Source organism: Mugil cephalus, chromosome 22, assembly GCF_022458985.1.
Source record: "Mugil cephalus isolate CIBA_MC_2020 chromosome 22, CIBA_Mcephalus_1.1, whole genome shotgun sequence".
Lineage (NCBI taxonomy): Eukaryota > Metazoa > Chordata > Actinopteri > Mugiliformes > Mugilidae > Mugil > Mugil cephalus.
The window spans coordinates 7,572,573-7,588,242 of NC_061791.1; the positions used below are offsets into that span (position 1 = coordinate 7,572,573).

Here is a 15,670-nt window from a genome sequence, read left to right on the forward strand (position 1 = left end):
ACAAACTTTTGTTCCAACTTGAACGTGACCTGTTTTGTGAGTAGATGCGTGCTCGTAGGATTGTACTGGGACCCGGTGCAGTGTTGAAAAAGTGACGATGGCTGTTAAAGTCATCACTGAAATAACAGAACAAATGTTGGACGCAAATGTAGGTAACTGAGTTAAGGGTCAAAAGTAAATTTATTTTAATTGACTCAGGTTCATAAACTCCAGTTATATAAAAACATACCTTTGTGAACAAATGTTTGTAAGATACAAATAACCTGCCACTTCAGAATTTTGATCATACATCAAAACTAATTTGTAAATTCAACAAGTTCTAACAATACTTGAGGCTTATTTAAAGTACATTCTTATGTGAGATGTTGTGTGTACACTAGTTGGCGCTGTGTGTTTTTGGCCAGCCAGTTTAACTTTTGTTTCTACTTCCTGCTTCACTTTCAACAATTTCACCGAAAGTTTCAGTTGAAGATGAGTCATACAAATGCCTAGATCATAGGTCTTCAACAGGGGGTCCGTGACCCTTTCGCAAAATCTTTGGTTGATCGGACATTTTATATATATTATTTTTTAAATTTCCCCCATATTTTAATGAAGGGATAACTTAATATTGAATGCAAAATGATAATTATATATTATATTATAAATAGCACTAGGGTGAGTTTAATATATAACACATGTAGTAGGTAGGGGGTCCCTACTTAATCTCTCCATCGGTTCAGGGATCCTTGGCCTAGATAGAGAAGTATTCGGAAATACTAAAGCAGAAATACCCTACTACCAAGCGGACAATCTAGTGGCAATGAAGCGGCAAGAGAATACTGAAATCCAGAAAGTTCTATGAACCCATGACAATGGCAAGAACTGTACCAAGAACCGAGTTGAACTGTGAGGTTCTACAACTCAGGTGACAGAAACACAGAATTCGTCTGAGATTTACAGGGAAAATACCGTCTGATTTCCAACACCCTATGCACCATGGTGATAGCAGGCATGGAGCTAATGGTATTTTCTTTTCAAAAGCAGTGATAGCAGAAGGGCGAGCTCCGCCCATACGCTAGCAATACTTTTATGTTTAGCTTGTTTCCCTTGGAAGCAACAGGGTTACCGAGGCAACCAGACCCTGGAACGTTCACTAATGATCAACTGTCATGTGGATTTATATTTCTGAACTGGGTGTCAGTCATTAGCCGTTTTTCCACAGCGTATTGCGATGTGCATTTAAAGTACTGCATCTGGAAAATGGAAATGACAAAATATGAATTCTTTACGGCCGTTCATCCTTTGACACTCTTTTTCCAAATAAGTTTTGACGGCCGTGACAGATGAGATCACGTCAGCGCATAAAGAATATGAAGACTCCTGTTGTTGTCATGTGTTTTTTTCCCTGAGTGCATTAGAACCATTTCTTTGTCTTTATGTCTGAACGGCATGAAACATGCTAAATGACTAATTACAATATCCCCAAGCTTAAAAACAAATCCTGAAGCCCACGTTACATCTTTCTGTCCAACTTCTTCTTCTTCACTCTGGTTTTTGTAGTCATGTGTAGCTTCCAAAACTTCTGCTGCTTCTATCTGAAAGATTTGTTGATCTGCATGTTCGTTTGCTCCAAATTGACTTCAGAATTATGCAAAAACAAGGCTACTTTACATGCCTTGGACTCACCCACCAGCTTTAGAAAAAAAAAAAAAAAACTTGTGTTAGTAGCTTCAGGACAGGTAGAAATTCTGTTGCCAGTCATTTGCCTTGAAAGGCTGTAAATGCAGCCGTCTCCTGGATGCTTATGTAATTTTCATCCTCCCAAGTAATTGCATCCGAACAGTAAGTGGTCTGTGGAAGTAACGCTGATGGCTTGTGTCAGCTAAAAGACATGGCAGCTGAAACTGCACTAATATTACCTGTCAGGGAGGAAGGCCGAGGATTCTCGACATAGAAAGTTCTGTTTGAGATTATTTGACTTCTTTAAACTAAAACTGTCAGCTTACCATTTGGCCAATGAGTGTACCGTGTGCTTAATTATAAAAAGATAGATGTCATCTGAAGTGATCCAAACACACCAAATGAAGCGTCAAATTACTTGAAATTGTTCCTTTTTGTGTTTGTAACAGGTCTGTTGTAGCTGTTGTACTTGGAACATGCTGTTCCAATAGCATAAATGAACTGATGAAAGTCTTTTGAGCAACTGAGCTGAGAACGAACTAGGGGAACTAATCGAAATCAGATGCATCACATCCCTTTGAGAGCATTAGGGGAACCCCATGCTTTAGCAACCCCCCCCCCCGGATTCTGACGTCCCCACATTACTCAAACAGGAAGCTCTTTAAACGTCACGTTAACGTCTTTGATCAGCTATTCTAGTGCACGGCATGCCAAAGGTCCGGCCCGTGACCCGGCTCATTACAGGCCTCTGTGTCGGCAGCAGCAGGGCCAATCACGGAGAGAACTATGGACTAAATTGGGTCGCTCTATCAAAGTCATTCCTTCCAGTGCCAGCCGCGCTGCTGTCTGCTGACTTGGATGAGTTGCGCCAAGTCAGCACAATCCAGAACACATTAGAGGGCTGGAAAAGGGAGCTGGACACATGCCTCGAATGCACCTTCCATCACAACTTAGCATGTCACTGGAAATGCAGCAAATGGGAGCGCTGCTGGATGTGTGTTCCACTACGTGTCCAAATCTTTGAAGGCCTTTCCATGAGCACGTCACTGAGAAAGAATCACCCAACGCTATTGTTGTGCAGCTTTAACTGAATCTGAAATGTAAAACTGTTCCTGCAACCTAAATAATCTCTTAAAGAATAGTTTAAGGAACTCAAATTCATGGTTATTTATTCTGTAGTTTTGGAGAACCTTAACAAAATGTTAATTTACACGTCTCAAACAAGAAGTCCACAGAAAATGATCCGTTTAACCAGACCAGCATGTTGGAGGGAGCTATGAGCAGTTTAAATAGGACATGACTTTAACAAGAAAACCCCGGAAGATTGTTCCCCTGCTGTTTTGCGTCACTCCACAGCTTTAAACAGCGCACGTATGAAGTCGGCCGCAGCTCCACGTTTTCCTCGGACATGTTTTAAACATTTTGCACGCTACATGTGTCAACGGGCAGACCACACACTTGTGGGATTAATAAAAGCGAAGGCTAATAACGAAAGGCACCTTTTAAAGATGAAGGCTTGGGAAAAAGGAAAGCGAGAAGGGTTGGTTCAAGAGAGAAAGCGGGTAATAAACTAAAAGGGAATAAAAAAAAGAGAGAAAAAAGAAGAAGTATTAGAAGGAAAGCTGCAGAAACTGATGCTGAATTTCCAAATGAGGCATCCAAAGTGGAGGAGATATGTGGAAGAGCTTTAGGTTCAAAGAGTTGGAGTGGGCGGGATGCTGCGCTTGACTGTTGGCTGGGGATTGTGCCAGCCGTTCGCCATGGCTACACGCAGAACTCGTGAAGACCAATCAGTCATAGTTAGCTCCCAGGAATTTCTGTTTGACAGCAGTAAGACTGGAAATGTTGAAACCTAAAAATCCTTCTTGAAACCATTCTTTATAAAATACATTAGCGACACAGCAGGTCTTGCTTCTTCTTTTTCTTTTTTGTCTTGGTGTACTTTCATTATTCCACAAAAAAAGGGGGGGGGGGGGGGGGGGGGGAGCATGGCTATAGTACAGATAGACCACTCCCAGACGATAAATTAATTTGAAGTAGTAGTTTGCAGATAATGCTGTCTACCGAAGACCATTTGTTTCAAGCTAAATTCCACTATCCTTCCCACAATGAGTTATGCTAGCTTTGCACTAGTCACCTCTTTCTTCCCCCCTTCCCATTAGCCACAAAAGCTAATCCAGAGGGTACTTTTTTACACTCTGTTTACTTTCAAGAGAATTGAGATCCCCATGTTGACTCAAACCCCCCCCGTATCCGTAACAGGAAGCACTTTAAATGTCACGTTAGCACAGATGGTGGCCATCCATTATTAGCTGTCATCGGGGATGCAGTGCAAGCCTCTCATCACATGTCAGCTGACTTTCACAAAAAATGATTGCACTGTAAAGCTGTTGCACACAACTCCACAGCTGATTTATGGATGATGTTTAGTAATGGTCGAAAATGTATGTCAGTAAATGTATGGCAGTAGTTAAGGAGTTCACCCACAACATTTCCTAGTCATTTTTAACATCCTACATATTCCAGATAGTTTACATAAACCAACATGTTCCACAAGACACAGATGAGATATGGTGAGCCTCTGCAGCTGAAAAGTGGCCGTCTGAGGCAGCTTCAACAAGGCCCTTTTATTCTGTCTTCTCAGGTGTGGCTGGTTAAGGTAATTAAGCACAAATCAGAGACACTTGCACAGCCTCTGCAAGACCAGTGGAGGTGCAGAGGAGCGTAACACTGGGAAAGATGAAAAAAATCAAATGGATAAAATAAAAAAAGGAGTGTTAAAAAAGAATGGGATCAAATGTATGGAATAGTCCCTGTGTTCTGTCACCTTGGCCTGGAGCTTGTGGTTACAACACTCGAAGTCATTTGACTAATGTGAAGGTTCTCAGTCATTGAGGTCATATACCCCAACAAAGAAATTAAACTGGACATGTAGAGTTGTTTATTTATTTGTTTATTTATTTTTTGAAGACATTTCGCCACTTATCAGCATAGTTCTGAAGTGCCGCAAAGTCAAAAAAAAAACAAAAAAAAAACCACAAGTCCAGTTGAATTTCTTGAAGGTTTTTTTTTTTTTTTTTTTGACATAACTTACATAACGTGGAATTTACTTTAATGAAACAGAGAGTTGCTCTTTACACTTCACCCCAGAGATATTGTGCTGTATTATCCCCATTATCATTCCATTTCCATTTTCACGTTACCCTGTCGCTTGTATTCTCTGTGGTTTAGAGGCAACAAATCAATATGGAGCATGTGTAAAAAGATAAGAAATTGCCTTTGTACTTCGGTTTGTTTAAAACAGCTCTTAGACTGTGAGCTTAATTAGGACAACCCTGGCTTTGCTCTGCTACCTTAATGACAGAACCCTGTGATTAATGGTGGTTGGCTACACCTGGGCTTCTCCTGCCAGGAGTCAGAGGGTGCATCATGAAAAATATGTTTAGAGTTTTGTCAAAGTTTGTCTTATTTTTCTCTCATGTGAGCAGATTCACAAATACCTGTAAGAGCTGTAGTTTATTTCACAATAATGGTATTAGGTCTGACAGTTAAATTTTAAACCAGAATCACAAAATAGGAATTAAGTAGGAGAATTAAGATGTGACCTGATGCTTCTAAATATAGAATCACAGGGATAATTAGGAAAATCAATAAATCTGGGCCAAGTCTGGATGTTAATGGACGTTTTAGAGCAATTGCAGAGTGGTGGGAGTGATTCAGCTGTTGAGGAGGTGATGCCATTGAAGATCTATTTTCATCTGACCACAAAAGAGAACTGAGCGCACAGGGAAAGTCACAAGAGACTTCACAGCAGTATTGGTTACAACTGTTACACCACTTCTTCCATTTCACGCTTGCTTCAGCAGCCAACTTCCAAAACAGACTAATTAGAAAGGTTGCGTTGAGTCGGCTTCAGAGGCACAGTCACTTGTTGCTTTTGCGGATTCACGGTCATACATCACTGACAAGTAGAGCCAGCCTCTGTTCCACAGCTTGCATGTGTGTGTGTGTGGGGGAGATTGATCGCCCAGTCAATTAGGGGACGATTTAGAAATAGACAAGAGCAGAATGAAGCTCATTCGCCTAAATACCGCAGATGACTCTGTTACTGGAATTGGCTTATCTTCTTATAGCAAGCAGAATTGGATTTCTCGGGCAGTTTCCTCCCTTGACAGGCAATGTGGCCTCATCTATCAATGAGCACACCCTTTCCTTTTTTCTTATTTGTGGATCCTTTATGTACCAGTTTTCGGCACTTCAATCAATATCCAATTTTTTTGCCACGTTCGATTCCTCAATTCTCCTCAGAGCGCTTTAAAACCCTGAACTCCTTGAACTGGCCCCTTTTTCATCTTACTATCGACAAGTCACTGACTGTTTGTCCACCTCCTTCCTTCCTTCTCTGCTAACCTCTTCAGAGCACATGAGCTACAACTGGAGCTCGTTGGTCAGGCGAGTCAATGCTAAACCTCTTATTCTAATCCCAGCGTGAGTTTGTTGTGGAGAACTTGTGTTTTCCATTACGAGAGTGCACACATTGGCTTATTGAATCAATGCTCGCTGTGAGACAACTGGATTGTTCTTTGTGCTTTGTGCAGCTTCCACAAGGACTGTCCATTGTGCAGTCCGTTTAGAGTGGATTACACCAAGAGAGAATTATTACTATATTAGAGTAAACTCAAAAAGTATGGCAACACTACGGAGAGGCTCTGACGGGTATTGTCAGCTATATCAAAGCTGACTCTGATGAAACAACTACTAGAGCAGAAGTATGTAAACTTTCCCATTTCTGCAGCAGTGATACTACGCAGCATAAACTTACAGTGTGCGAGCATGCAGCTCTAATTTCCCCAAGACAGGTTCAAATAGAGTTCATATTACTCTGAAAGGAATAAATGGGCTAAGAAAACAAGAAGTGTGCAGCATCTCCTTGATGAAAGGGAGGAACGCGGATGGCGACCATGTTTAGATCAGGCCTGGGCCAGAACGTCTCCGCCAATAAGTCTATATTACTTTAAAGTTTAGAATGCAATAAATGTAATCAGATTTACTCAAACTTGGCAAAAACACCCAACTAAATCACATTTGCGCTGTAATTGATTTCAGAGAGCATCGTATGAAAATGTGTTGAATTCTCTTCTTGTTACGTGTGGCGGAAAACCAAAAGGATTTGCTGTCGTTGATGAAACTTTACATGGTCTATATTTCTTGCCAGATTCAAATTGTTTACATGGATGCTAAATAAAATAATCTAATAAATCATATGTGTTTATATGCACCGAAGCATCAATTGCAACATAACTTATTTTAACGCGTAATGTGGTTCTGCCCATGTGGAGCATTGGATCTGCCAGAAATATAAAGTTCATTCAATTGGTTTAATTCAATAAAAGAATAAGTACAAGGCAGACTCACATTTTCAACTGAACTTCCTATATTGATACTGAACAACTGGTTTTCCCACCACCATGTTTCTAGAATCCTCAAGTTAACCCAGCGTAGGGCAAACAATCTGAGAAAGAGTGTATTTCGTCCAACCACAGAGAAAAATAATCAGATCAGGTCATTATCTGCAAATGCTATCCTATATAGTGGAGTGAGGTGGTTGCATTTTTTTCAAATTACTATACTATTACTCTCCTTCTTACCATTAGAATACTAGTGTCTGTGTAAATGCAGGTAAGTGTACATACTAACAGGCATAACATTATGACCAACTTCTTAATATTGGGGGCCTTTGGGTCCTATGGGTGGAGAAGATCACCTCACAGATATTTGCTCAAGCCCCTTTCATATCGGGTTTTCGACCCGGGTCAAATGACCCAGCGATCGACCCGTGATTTTAACAGCTTGGCTCAGCTCGGCTTCTATGTCTAATTTACACCATGACGTTGATGTACCTGCCTGTCACATTCTGATTTTCTCACTGGACGGACTGTCTCACTGCGTCATTGTAGAAGCTCCAGGGCTGCGAGCAGCTCAAAAACAGAGCAAAGTTTTGGTCTACTCCCATAAGAGACCAATCTCTGAAGGGAGAGATTTTTGTCCTTTTTTTCAATCCAACAAATCAAATGTGTTGTTATACCATCATTAATGGAAGCACATAGGTGAATTAGCCCTATGTCATGTTCGGAGAATCTTGGCGTGAACTATGCATGCGTGGCTGTGTTTATATACAGCTTGTATAGCGATTTGGCAATTGCGATATTGAGCATGGCAAAACTGTGAGATCCGCGAGCTGTTCTGCATCCGTTGAAAAGAGGAGATTTGGCACACTTAAATGTATAATTTGAAAAGCCCAGGTCAACCTGGTATTTCCGATGTGAGTATCAGGTTGGTATCTATTGAATTCGGCCAGGTCAACACCTTGTGCTCTTTTTCATATTTTTTGAGTTGAACTTTTTTTCTTGTGTTCACGGGTTGCTACATTGCCATGTGAGTTCAGGGAAAAAGGTGTTGCGTGACAGAGTGGTGATCAAGCTACAGAATTAATGCTCTCGTGAGATGTAAACAGCATCTAAATGCCAACACACTTGAGTCCTAAGCTGATTACCAGTCACACTCAGAGCACTTGCCCTGACAGGCAACAAGGAGATTTAGGAGCAAAGCTTCTCATGCTTCAAATTTACTTCAAAGTTGACCCCAGCAAGGTCCAAACTGAAGGGAGTGTGGATTACAAATATATGGAGAATCACTAAAGTACGTAGATTTTTCTCTTTGAGTTTGGACTTTGGGATTGCCCTCTTGTTATCCTTAATAAAACCTCCATGACATTTAAGAATTTACTGGCAAACCAATCTTTCACCAGTTTGAATATGACACACTCACTTCTTTCAACATATAAACAATCATATTTCTGTTCGGTGAAAGTGACATTCATGACAGTTTGCAGCTGTCCAAACCCCAGCATATCTATTTACCACGCAGAATGTCATAGCTGAGTATTTTCATGTAAATATGGTGGTGTTGTTTCTGGCTTTGATGCATTTGAAGAAGCATGCCAGTGTTACGGAGAACTGTATAATTGCACCCGAGTGTGGTTTAAACCCAAGACGAGAACATTCCTGAGATCTTTTTCTATAAACTGTAGCAGAGAACTAATAATTAATAAGTTCATGCTCATATAAATAATGACACAAATTCAATGTCAGTCTTCATAACTTGTCAGTGGCTTTGAAAGATTTCATATAAATAAAACTTTCCGAATGAAATATACTGCTGAGGCTGTGGAACCCTGACAAAATGCTGTGGCTTTGACCTAAATGTTGATTTAGGTGTTTTCCTTAAGCATTATTTTTACTCTTTCAGAAAAAGAACGCCAGTGTTCTTCTGAGTCTTGCCGTGCTGGCTTCTTCAGGAGTGATTCTGCTGTCAGCTCGCCTCTACTGGATGGGTAACAAGCCTCCCAACTTCTCCAACTCGGACAACCCTGCAGCAGATTCGTCACATTTTCTCACTCGGACGCTAACGTTCCTCCACCTTCCAGCCGCCAACGCCTGGCTCCTGCTGTGCCCCGACAAGCTCAGTTTCGATTGGTCAATGGACGCCGTGCCCTTGGTGAGGTCCTTGGCCGACTGGAGGAACCTTCACACTGTGGCCTTCTATGGTGGACTTATCCTTCTGGCATTGTTTGGGCTTCGCGGGCCCACCTACAAAGTCAAGGAGACCAATGGAAAAGCCCACATCACTAATGGGAAATCCATCACTAATGGGAATGGCTACCATGCCCATGACACAAACCATAACACAGACCAGGGGTTGCCAAAGACCACCCTGAATGGTTCAGCTGAACCCAACCACTGTCCTCCCCAGCCCTCCCTACCCCCTACAGAAAGCCTAGTGCTATTTTCATTAGCCATCCTGTCGTTGCCTTTCATCCCAGCTACCAACCTATTCTTTTATGTAGGTTTTGTAATTGCAGAGCGGGTACTATACATCCCCAGTATTGGCTTTTGTTTACTGGTTGCTGCTGGTGCAAGAACCCTGTATGTCAGACTGAGGACTAGAAGCTGCAGGGCCTTGGTGTTGTGTCTCTGCACGGGACTAGTGCTGCTGAATGGATTCAGAACTGTTCAGAGGAACAAAGACTGGAGCAATGAGGAAAATCTCTACAAGTCAGGGATTAACGTTAATCCTGCTAAAGGTAAGAACGCCACCAGTTATCATTAGGGATGGGAATTAAACATACCGATTTGTGGAATACAGACTCAGCCAGCAACCAGATATGGCAGTAAATATGTTTTCTTTTTTTCATATTTCCTGTGTTAAATTGAATTATCATTACTTGAATGAAGAAATAACACATTCTTTTGCTTTTGCATCTTACAAATAAAATGGTTATTTTATAAAGCGGTGGATCTTGAACAACCAGTAGCTAGCTTAGAGTGGCTAAAATGAGCTAATTTGAGAAAACAATCTTTGTATCTTATTTTTACCAATTCAGTTTACTGACTAAAACTGCAGATTTACTGGGATCAGAGTGACTACTGTAAAACAGAATTTCCAGTCTTGTTTTTTGAATTAACTCAGTTAAGGGCGCTCAAATGAGGTTTTGACCGCTACTAGCGCTGTTGAGCAGTTTGCTGCCTTCAAAAGGAACTTGCTAGCTGGTGGTTACGACATGTGAAGTTGTGTACAGGAAATTCTTGATTTAGGAAACTAGTATGACTTGTCTAGTGTAGTACAGAATAAAAAGTAAAACTGATTTAGAAAGTTTCAGATAATACCAGGCGATGAACCTATGTACTGAAACTCACTGTAAGTGGATTTGTAAGTTTTGTGGGATTATATGCAACTTTTCTACGGAATAGTCAAGTTTAGATGCCGAGATGATAGTATAGCAGTATAATTTAAGTCTATTTTTGTTTGGTAATAAAACTATTTCTAACTACTAACTTTTGACTGACATCTGTCTCCTGTAGCCTGGGGAAACTTGGGGAACGTACTGAAGAATCAGGGCAAGATGGCGGAGGCGGAGAAGGCGTACAGAAACGCTCTACACTACCGAGGGAACATGGCTGACATGCTGTATAACTTGTGAGTCTTAAAGACGCCCATTCCACCCCCTCTCCTGTTTGAGCAGTCTTGACACGATTCTGATTCCTCCCATCCATCATTTGAGATGGCAGCCGCAGATGAGATGGAGAGGGGATAAAGCGTAAAGACAGCGAGTGGCAGACAGGGAGAACTTACAGAAATAGATCTAACGTAGAAATAGAACGAAGCAAGTGAGACGCAGAGCAAGGCTTGACACAAGAGTGTGGCAGAGAGGAAATAACTTCATGCGTCTCTTGCGGCTCTTTGTACTTTCTGCTACTGATTTGATTAGTCATGGTTTGCATGGCCTTTGGGAGAGCACAAAACCACTTCCAATCCTGCGACTCAAGGTGTCAGAGGTGCCAAAACCTCACAGCAGACCCATGTTTCTTCCTCTCATGCTGACAGTGTTTTTCTTCCCGCTTCTCTATTCCCTCTCAAGTTACGGGTGTCAGGATGTCGGCAAGGAACAAAAAAAAAAAAAAAAAGACACAAACCCAGTGGTGTTTTGCATTCTTTAAAACACAAAAGGCAAATGTCTCATATATTTGTGTTTTTGTGTTTCAGGGGTTTGCTGCTGCAGGAGAACGAACGTTTTTCTGAAGCGCTGCATTATTACAAAATGGCTATTGGGAGTCGGCCAACACTGGCATGTAAGTAAACATGCAAAATGAGCAGACTGACAAGGATTTGGAGGAGAGATATCAGTGATTAGAAGCCCATGCACCTTTGTCTGGCTTAACTGAATGCACGCTAACATTATTAATGCTGAGATAGATATTTCCTTTGTCATGCGGTCCTTCTTGAAGGCCATTTTAAGCAGTAAAACGATGAGATTCAATCTCACACCCGAGTGCTCTCATGTGAGATGAGGTTCCATCTTTTATTGTACCAAGGACATTTTTATGACAAAGGATGCCTTTCCTCTATGCATTAAAGTTCCTCTCTTGCTTGATGTGTTTTTGGTCTAAATTATTTTCTGTTTACTACTTGCTTTTCTCATGGTAATATCATCTGCAGTAGAACTCTGTCCCGTCTCTTTCTGGATGTATTACAGCTTGTACATCTTGGCAGTTCCTGCTCATTGTCTCCACTCCAGTTTGTAATTTTTTGACAGTGTCTCTTATTTGTAAATTAATATAAATTGGAGCATATATCAGAAATACAGATTTAGTCACGGTCTCGTCTTAATCTGTGTATTCAAAAACCTGAAAGTGTGTTTTGGATTGTGACCCTAATTCCTCTCATACCTTCTCTTACCTCTGACCCGCAGCGGCCTACTTGAACACAGGAATAATCCTGATGAACCAGGGAAGCCTGGAAGAGGCCAAACGCACCTTCCTCACTTGTGCTGACATTCCCGACGAGAACTTGAAGGATCCACATGCCCACAAGAGCTCCGTCACCAGCTGCCTGTACAACCTGGGGAAACTGCTCCACGAGCAGGGCCAGCAGGAGGTCGGTGTGTGTGTGTGTGTGTGTGGCCAAGTGAATATTTGGCTGCTGCCATTTGTTTTAAAAAGGGATCAACACAAGCTTTTAGGACAGTTTTTAAACAGCTCACCTCTATTGGATGGGCAACAAGCCTCACAAGAAGGATTGCCACATACTGCTTGAATAATTGCTCCTGGAGGCAGTAGTCGCATGGTGAAATGCAGCAGTAGTAAGGCAGAGGTATTTCTGTTCTTCTGGAAAATGGTCATGGTGCAGGGGCCAAAGGAATCAGGAAAGCATACCATGGTACATTCAAAAAGCGATTAAGAAAGGCAACTGGACTTTGAGAAGACGTTTCACCACTCATTCAAGTGAATAGGAACATCTGTGGGTCTAACCCATCAGAAACTTTCTTGAATTCTTTCCGTCTTTCCGACGACCAGAAGCTGGCGAAACATCTCAAAAAACTTGCCAGTTGCCTTTCTTTAACGCTTTTTGGATATACCCTGACCTGGATGACTGAGAGCTTTCGCAGACACCATTGTAGATGGATACATGGGAACTGATAAGACAGAGTTTTAAAAGTAAAACTGGGTCCTCACATGCTGGAACGTTGTGGATGTTAGAAACAGACATAGGAAAATGTATGCCCTTAAAAAAACACAAATAAAAAAAGATACTGTGGATGCAGCTTCTGAGGGCCTAAAAAGTCTTTGTGTCGTCACGTGCTTTGTGCCCCACTTCCAGTTGCAGGGCCTGCAATTACGCTGATGCAAACCAAAACTTACTGCCTAAATTAACATTTTTCTTCTTCTGCAGGAGGCCCTTTCTATTTATAAGGAAGCCGTGCAGAAAATGCCCAAACAGTTTGCACCGCACAGCCTGTTCAACATGATGGGTGAGTCACCGCTGGAGACTTTCAAAACCGTATCTTTGAAAGGCATCGGCAGGAATGTCAGGATTAAAAACATTTAAGTGTCGACAAGTATTTTAATGGAATAACACGAACGTTTCGTACACGTACTGTAATCACCCTAGATAACGCCGCGAACAACTTTGTCATCACTGGTTTACAAGGAGTGAAAACAGTGCGGCCCCGAGACAAGTCTGGCTTTAGCTTCAGCGCCTGATCTTACGTGTTTCCATTTTAAACGTCTGCCTTTACATTTTATCTGAGCTTTGAATTTAGTTCAACAAACTGACGTTTACTTATTGCCAAAGAAAACCTCCAGAGGACTGGAACCACCTGTTGGGTTCCAGCACTGCAGCCCCATGCACAATGTGTCCCCTCGAAGAGGACCGAAGCTAATCCGTGTAATAAATCACTTCCCCCTCTTTGTTATTCTAACACTAATTACATTATTGGACGCTCATCCTGACAACATAGCTGAGATTGCAGGGTGATGTCTGTATGAAAATAAGAACTGTTTAGTCAGGTGGAGGGAGAGGTTAAGGAAGGCCACTGTTTTCTATTAGTGTGACGTCTGGGGGATACTTTGTAAAAACTGATGTCATAAGCCCACATGTATCCTCTTACCCTCGGGGGACATGTCTTTGTCTTCACATCCAAGAGTTTTATCAATGGTTCTTTCAGAGAAAACTATTATTTATTTCAGGATGTTGCAGCAGTTTGTTTTAGAAACGCTTCATTTGGGAATATTCTGATAGTAATAATTCAGATAATGAATTGAATATGGAAATGTAAGCAGCCAGACCCGCAGACATGTATATGAAGGTTAAGTACATGTTTATGTGCTGTCATAATTTGCTCCAACCAGCCACCGACTCTGTTACTCAATCTGGGAACTTATCAGCTGTTGAGTGATGGCCGAGCCTCTCGCTAATGGCCATTGTTGTGGTGCTTCCAGTGTAGCTAGCGTCTGACTTTAGTGATTTTCCAGCGCTGTGCTGCTGATAAGCGTCTCTCCCAAACACGTTTTTGTGACACATCTTGCGCCATTGCCATTTCCCTGACCTCCGTTGACAACGCTTTAACCTGACTGATCAAGGGAAATTGGCACAATTCTGGACTGGCCAGCTTTTTATGACAGTTTCTAGCTCTTCCCAGCCTCCCAGCTAAAAGTAGCGCTTCTGGTTTTCCATTTTAAATGAGGAATACAGCCTACTACCACCTACTGGTATGGAAAATGATCCTCTTTCATGCGGGTGCATAATGTGTGTGCTAGTTGGCTGTCGGCTGTGGTCTGTGTGGTCTTTTTAAATGGAACTTTCTGGTCCAGGCGTAGGCGATGTGAGGCCACGTCACAGTTGGCCTTCGTTCTTTGATGTCAGTTTCTGTGTTTTCAGACCTTCAGCTTGATACAACAGACCCGTCCCCACAGTTTACCTTCAAATAGAGTCCACTCAAATATGATTTGTCAGACTGAAATCATCTGATGCCAAAACGTTGTCCTTGCCCACCAAGACTCATGCATGTACATGTGCAGATATCTGTTTAATGACTTCAGCTTTTTTCCACTGCAGGATTTACATATTTACATTTATTGATAGAACTGTATGGACGATTTGACCATATGAGAACACAGAGAGTATGGAGAGTGGTCTGTCTTTATCAAGTGATAAAGACAAAGATATAACAAGGAGTAAGTGGAACCACTGTGGAGGGTAACGTAGCAAATGCAACTTCTGCTTGGACACCCCTGAAACATCAACTAACGTTGTGTTAGCTTGCAGTTAGCGTTAGTTCATTGTTAGCGTTAGCTTGCAGTCAACCAAACTTGTCTACGGCTGGCAGTGGCTGGTTTGCAATAAAACTTCAAGTTAGTATTTTTGCTTTTTTGGACGACATTTTCCTGGTCGACAGTGACAGTGTTTGCATCAAGCTTCTCTTTGTTTTGCCTCCAGCTGAGATGTTAAAAGATGTTGAACACTTTTGTCTGTCTTTAAATTTGTGTTATTTAATTCTGATCTGTGATCATGTTTCAGGAGAGGCCTACATGAGGCTCAACAGGCTGGAGGAAGCTGGCCACTGGTACAGAGAGTCCCTCAAAGCCAAGCCCGACCACATCCCTGCCCACCTCACTTACGGCAAACTCCTGTCGATCATTGTACGTCCCCACCCTCACACACTCACACACACAAACACAGAGAAAAAAAAAAAAAAACAGGAGACGAAACATTATTTCAGTAATGATTGCAGTGGTTAACTATGCGGCAGAGTGTAATTAAATGGGACCTGAAGTGGCAGAAAGAAGGGATGAATAATGCATATCGAGTGAGTTACGGGACACTGGAGCAAGGCAAATTCATCCTATTGATTCCACTGCAGAGCCTGAAGAAGTGTGATAATTGTTATTAGGTAAAAGCTTCTCAATGGGAAAGGTGGAAAAAAAATCTCTTCTCCCCGGGATCAGAAGCTTAAAAGGATTTCTTATGCCTTCATGAATGTCATGTCTGGCCTATAGGGCTATAAGTCCCTTTGGAAGATGGATAACACGCTGTGAGGGAAGACCGAAATATTGCTGTAAATGGCATTTTGTGTGACCTTGGCTTGACCCTGATCCAGGACGGGTTCCAA

At 41.8% G+C, this 15,670-nt stretch overlaps 1 protein-coding gene across 1 annotated transcript in view; it reads left to right on the forward strand.

Annotated features, from left to right (window-relative positions):
* tmtc2a (transmembrane O-mannosyltransferase targeting cadherins 2a) overlaps positions 1-15,670 on the forward strand; it is a 62,179-nt gene that overhangs the window by 31,037 nt on the left and 15,472 nt on the right. Inside the window, exons 3-8 of the mRNA XM_047575488.1 lie at positions 8,971-9,805; positions 10,584-10,698; positions 11,266-11,351; positions 11,972-12,156; positions 12,952-13,030; positions 15,079-15,200. Coding sequence (XP_047431444.1) covers positions 8,971-9,805; positions 10,584-10,698; positions 11,266-11,351; positions 11,972-12,156; positions 12,952-13,030; positions 15,079-15,200 — 1,422 coding nt within the window. The remainder of the gene's footprint in view (positions 1-8,970; positions 9,806-10,583; positions 10,699-11,265; positions 11,352-11,971; positions 12,157-12,951; positions 13,031-15,078; positions 15,201-15,670) is intronic.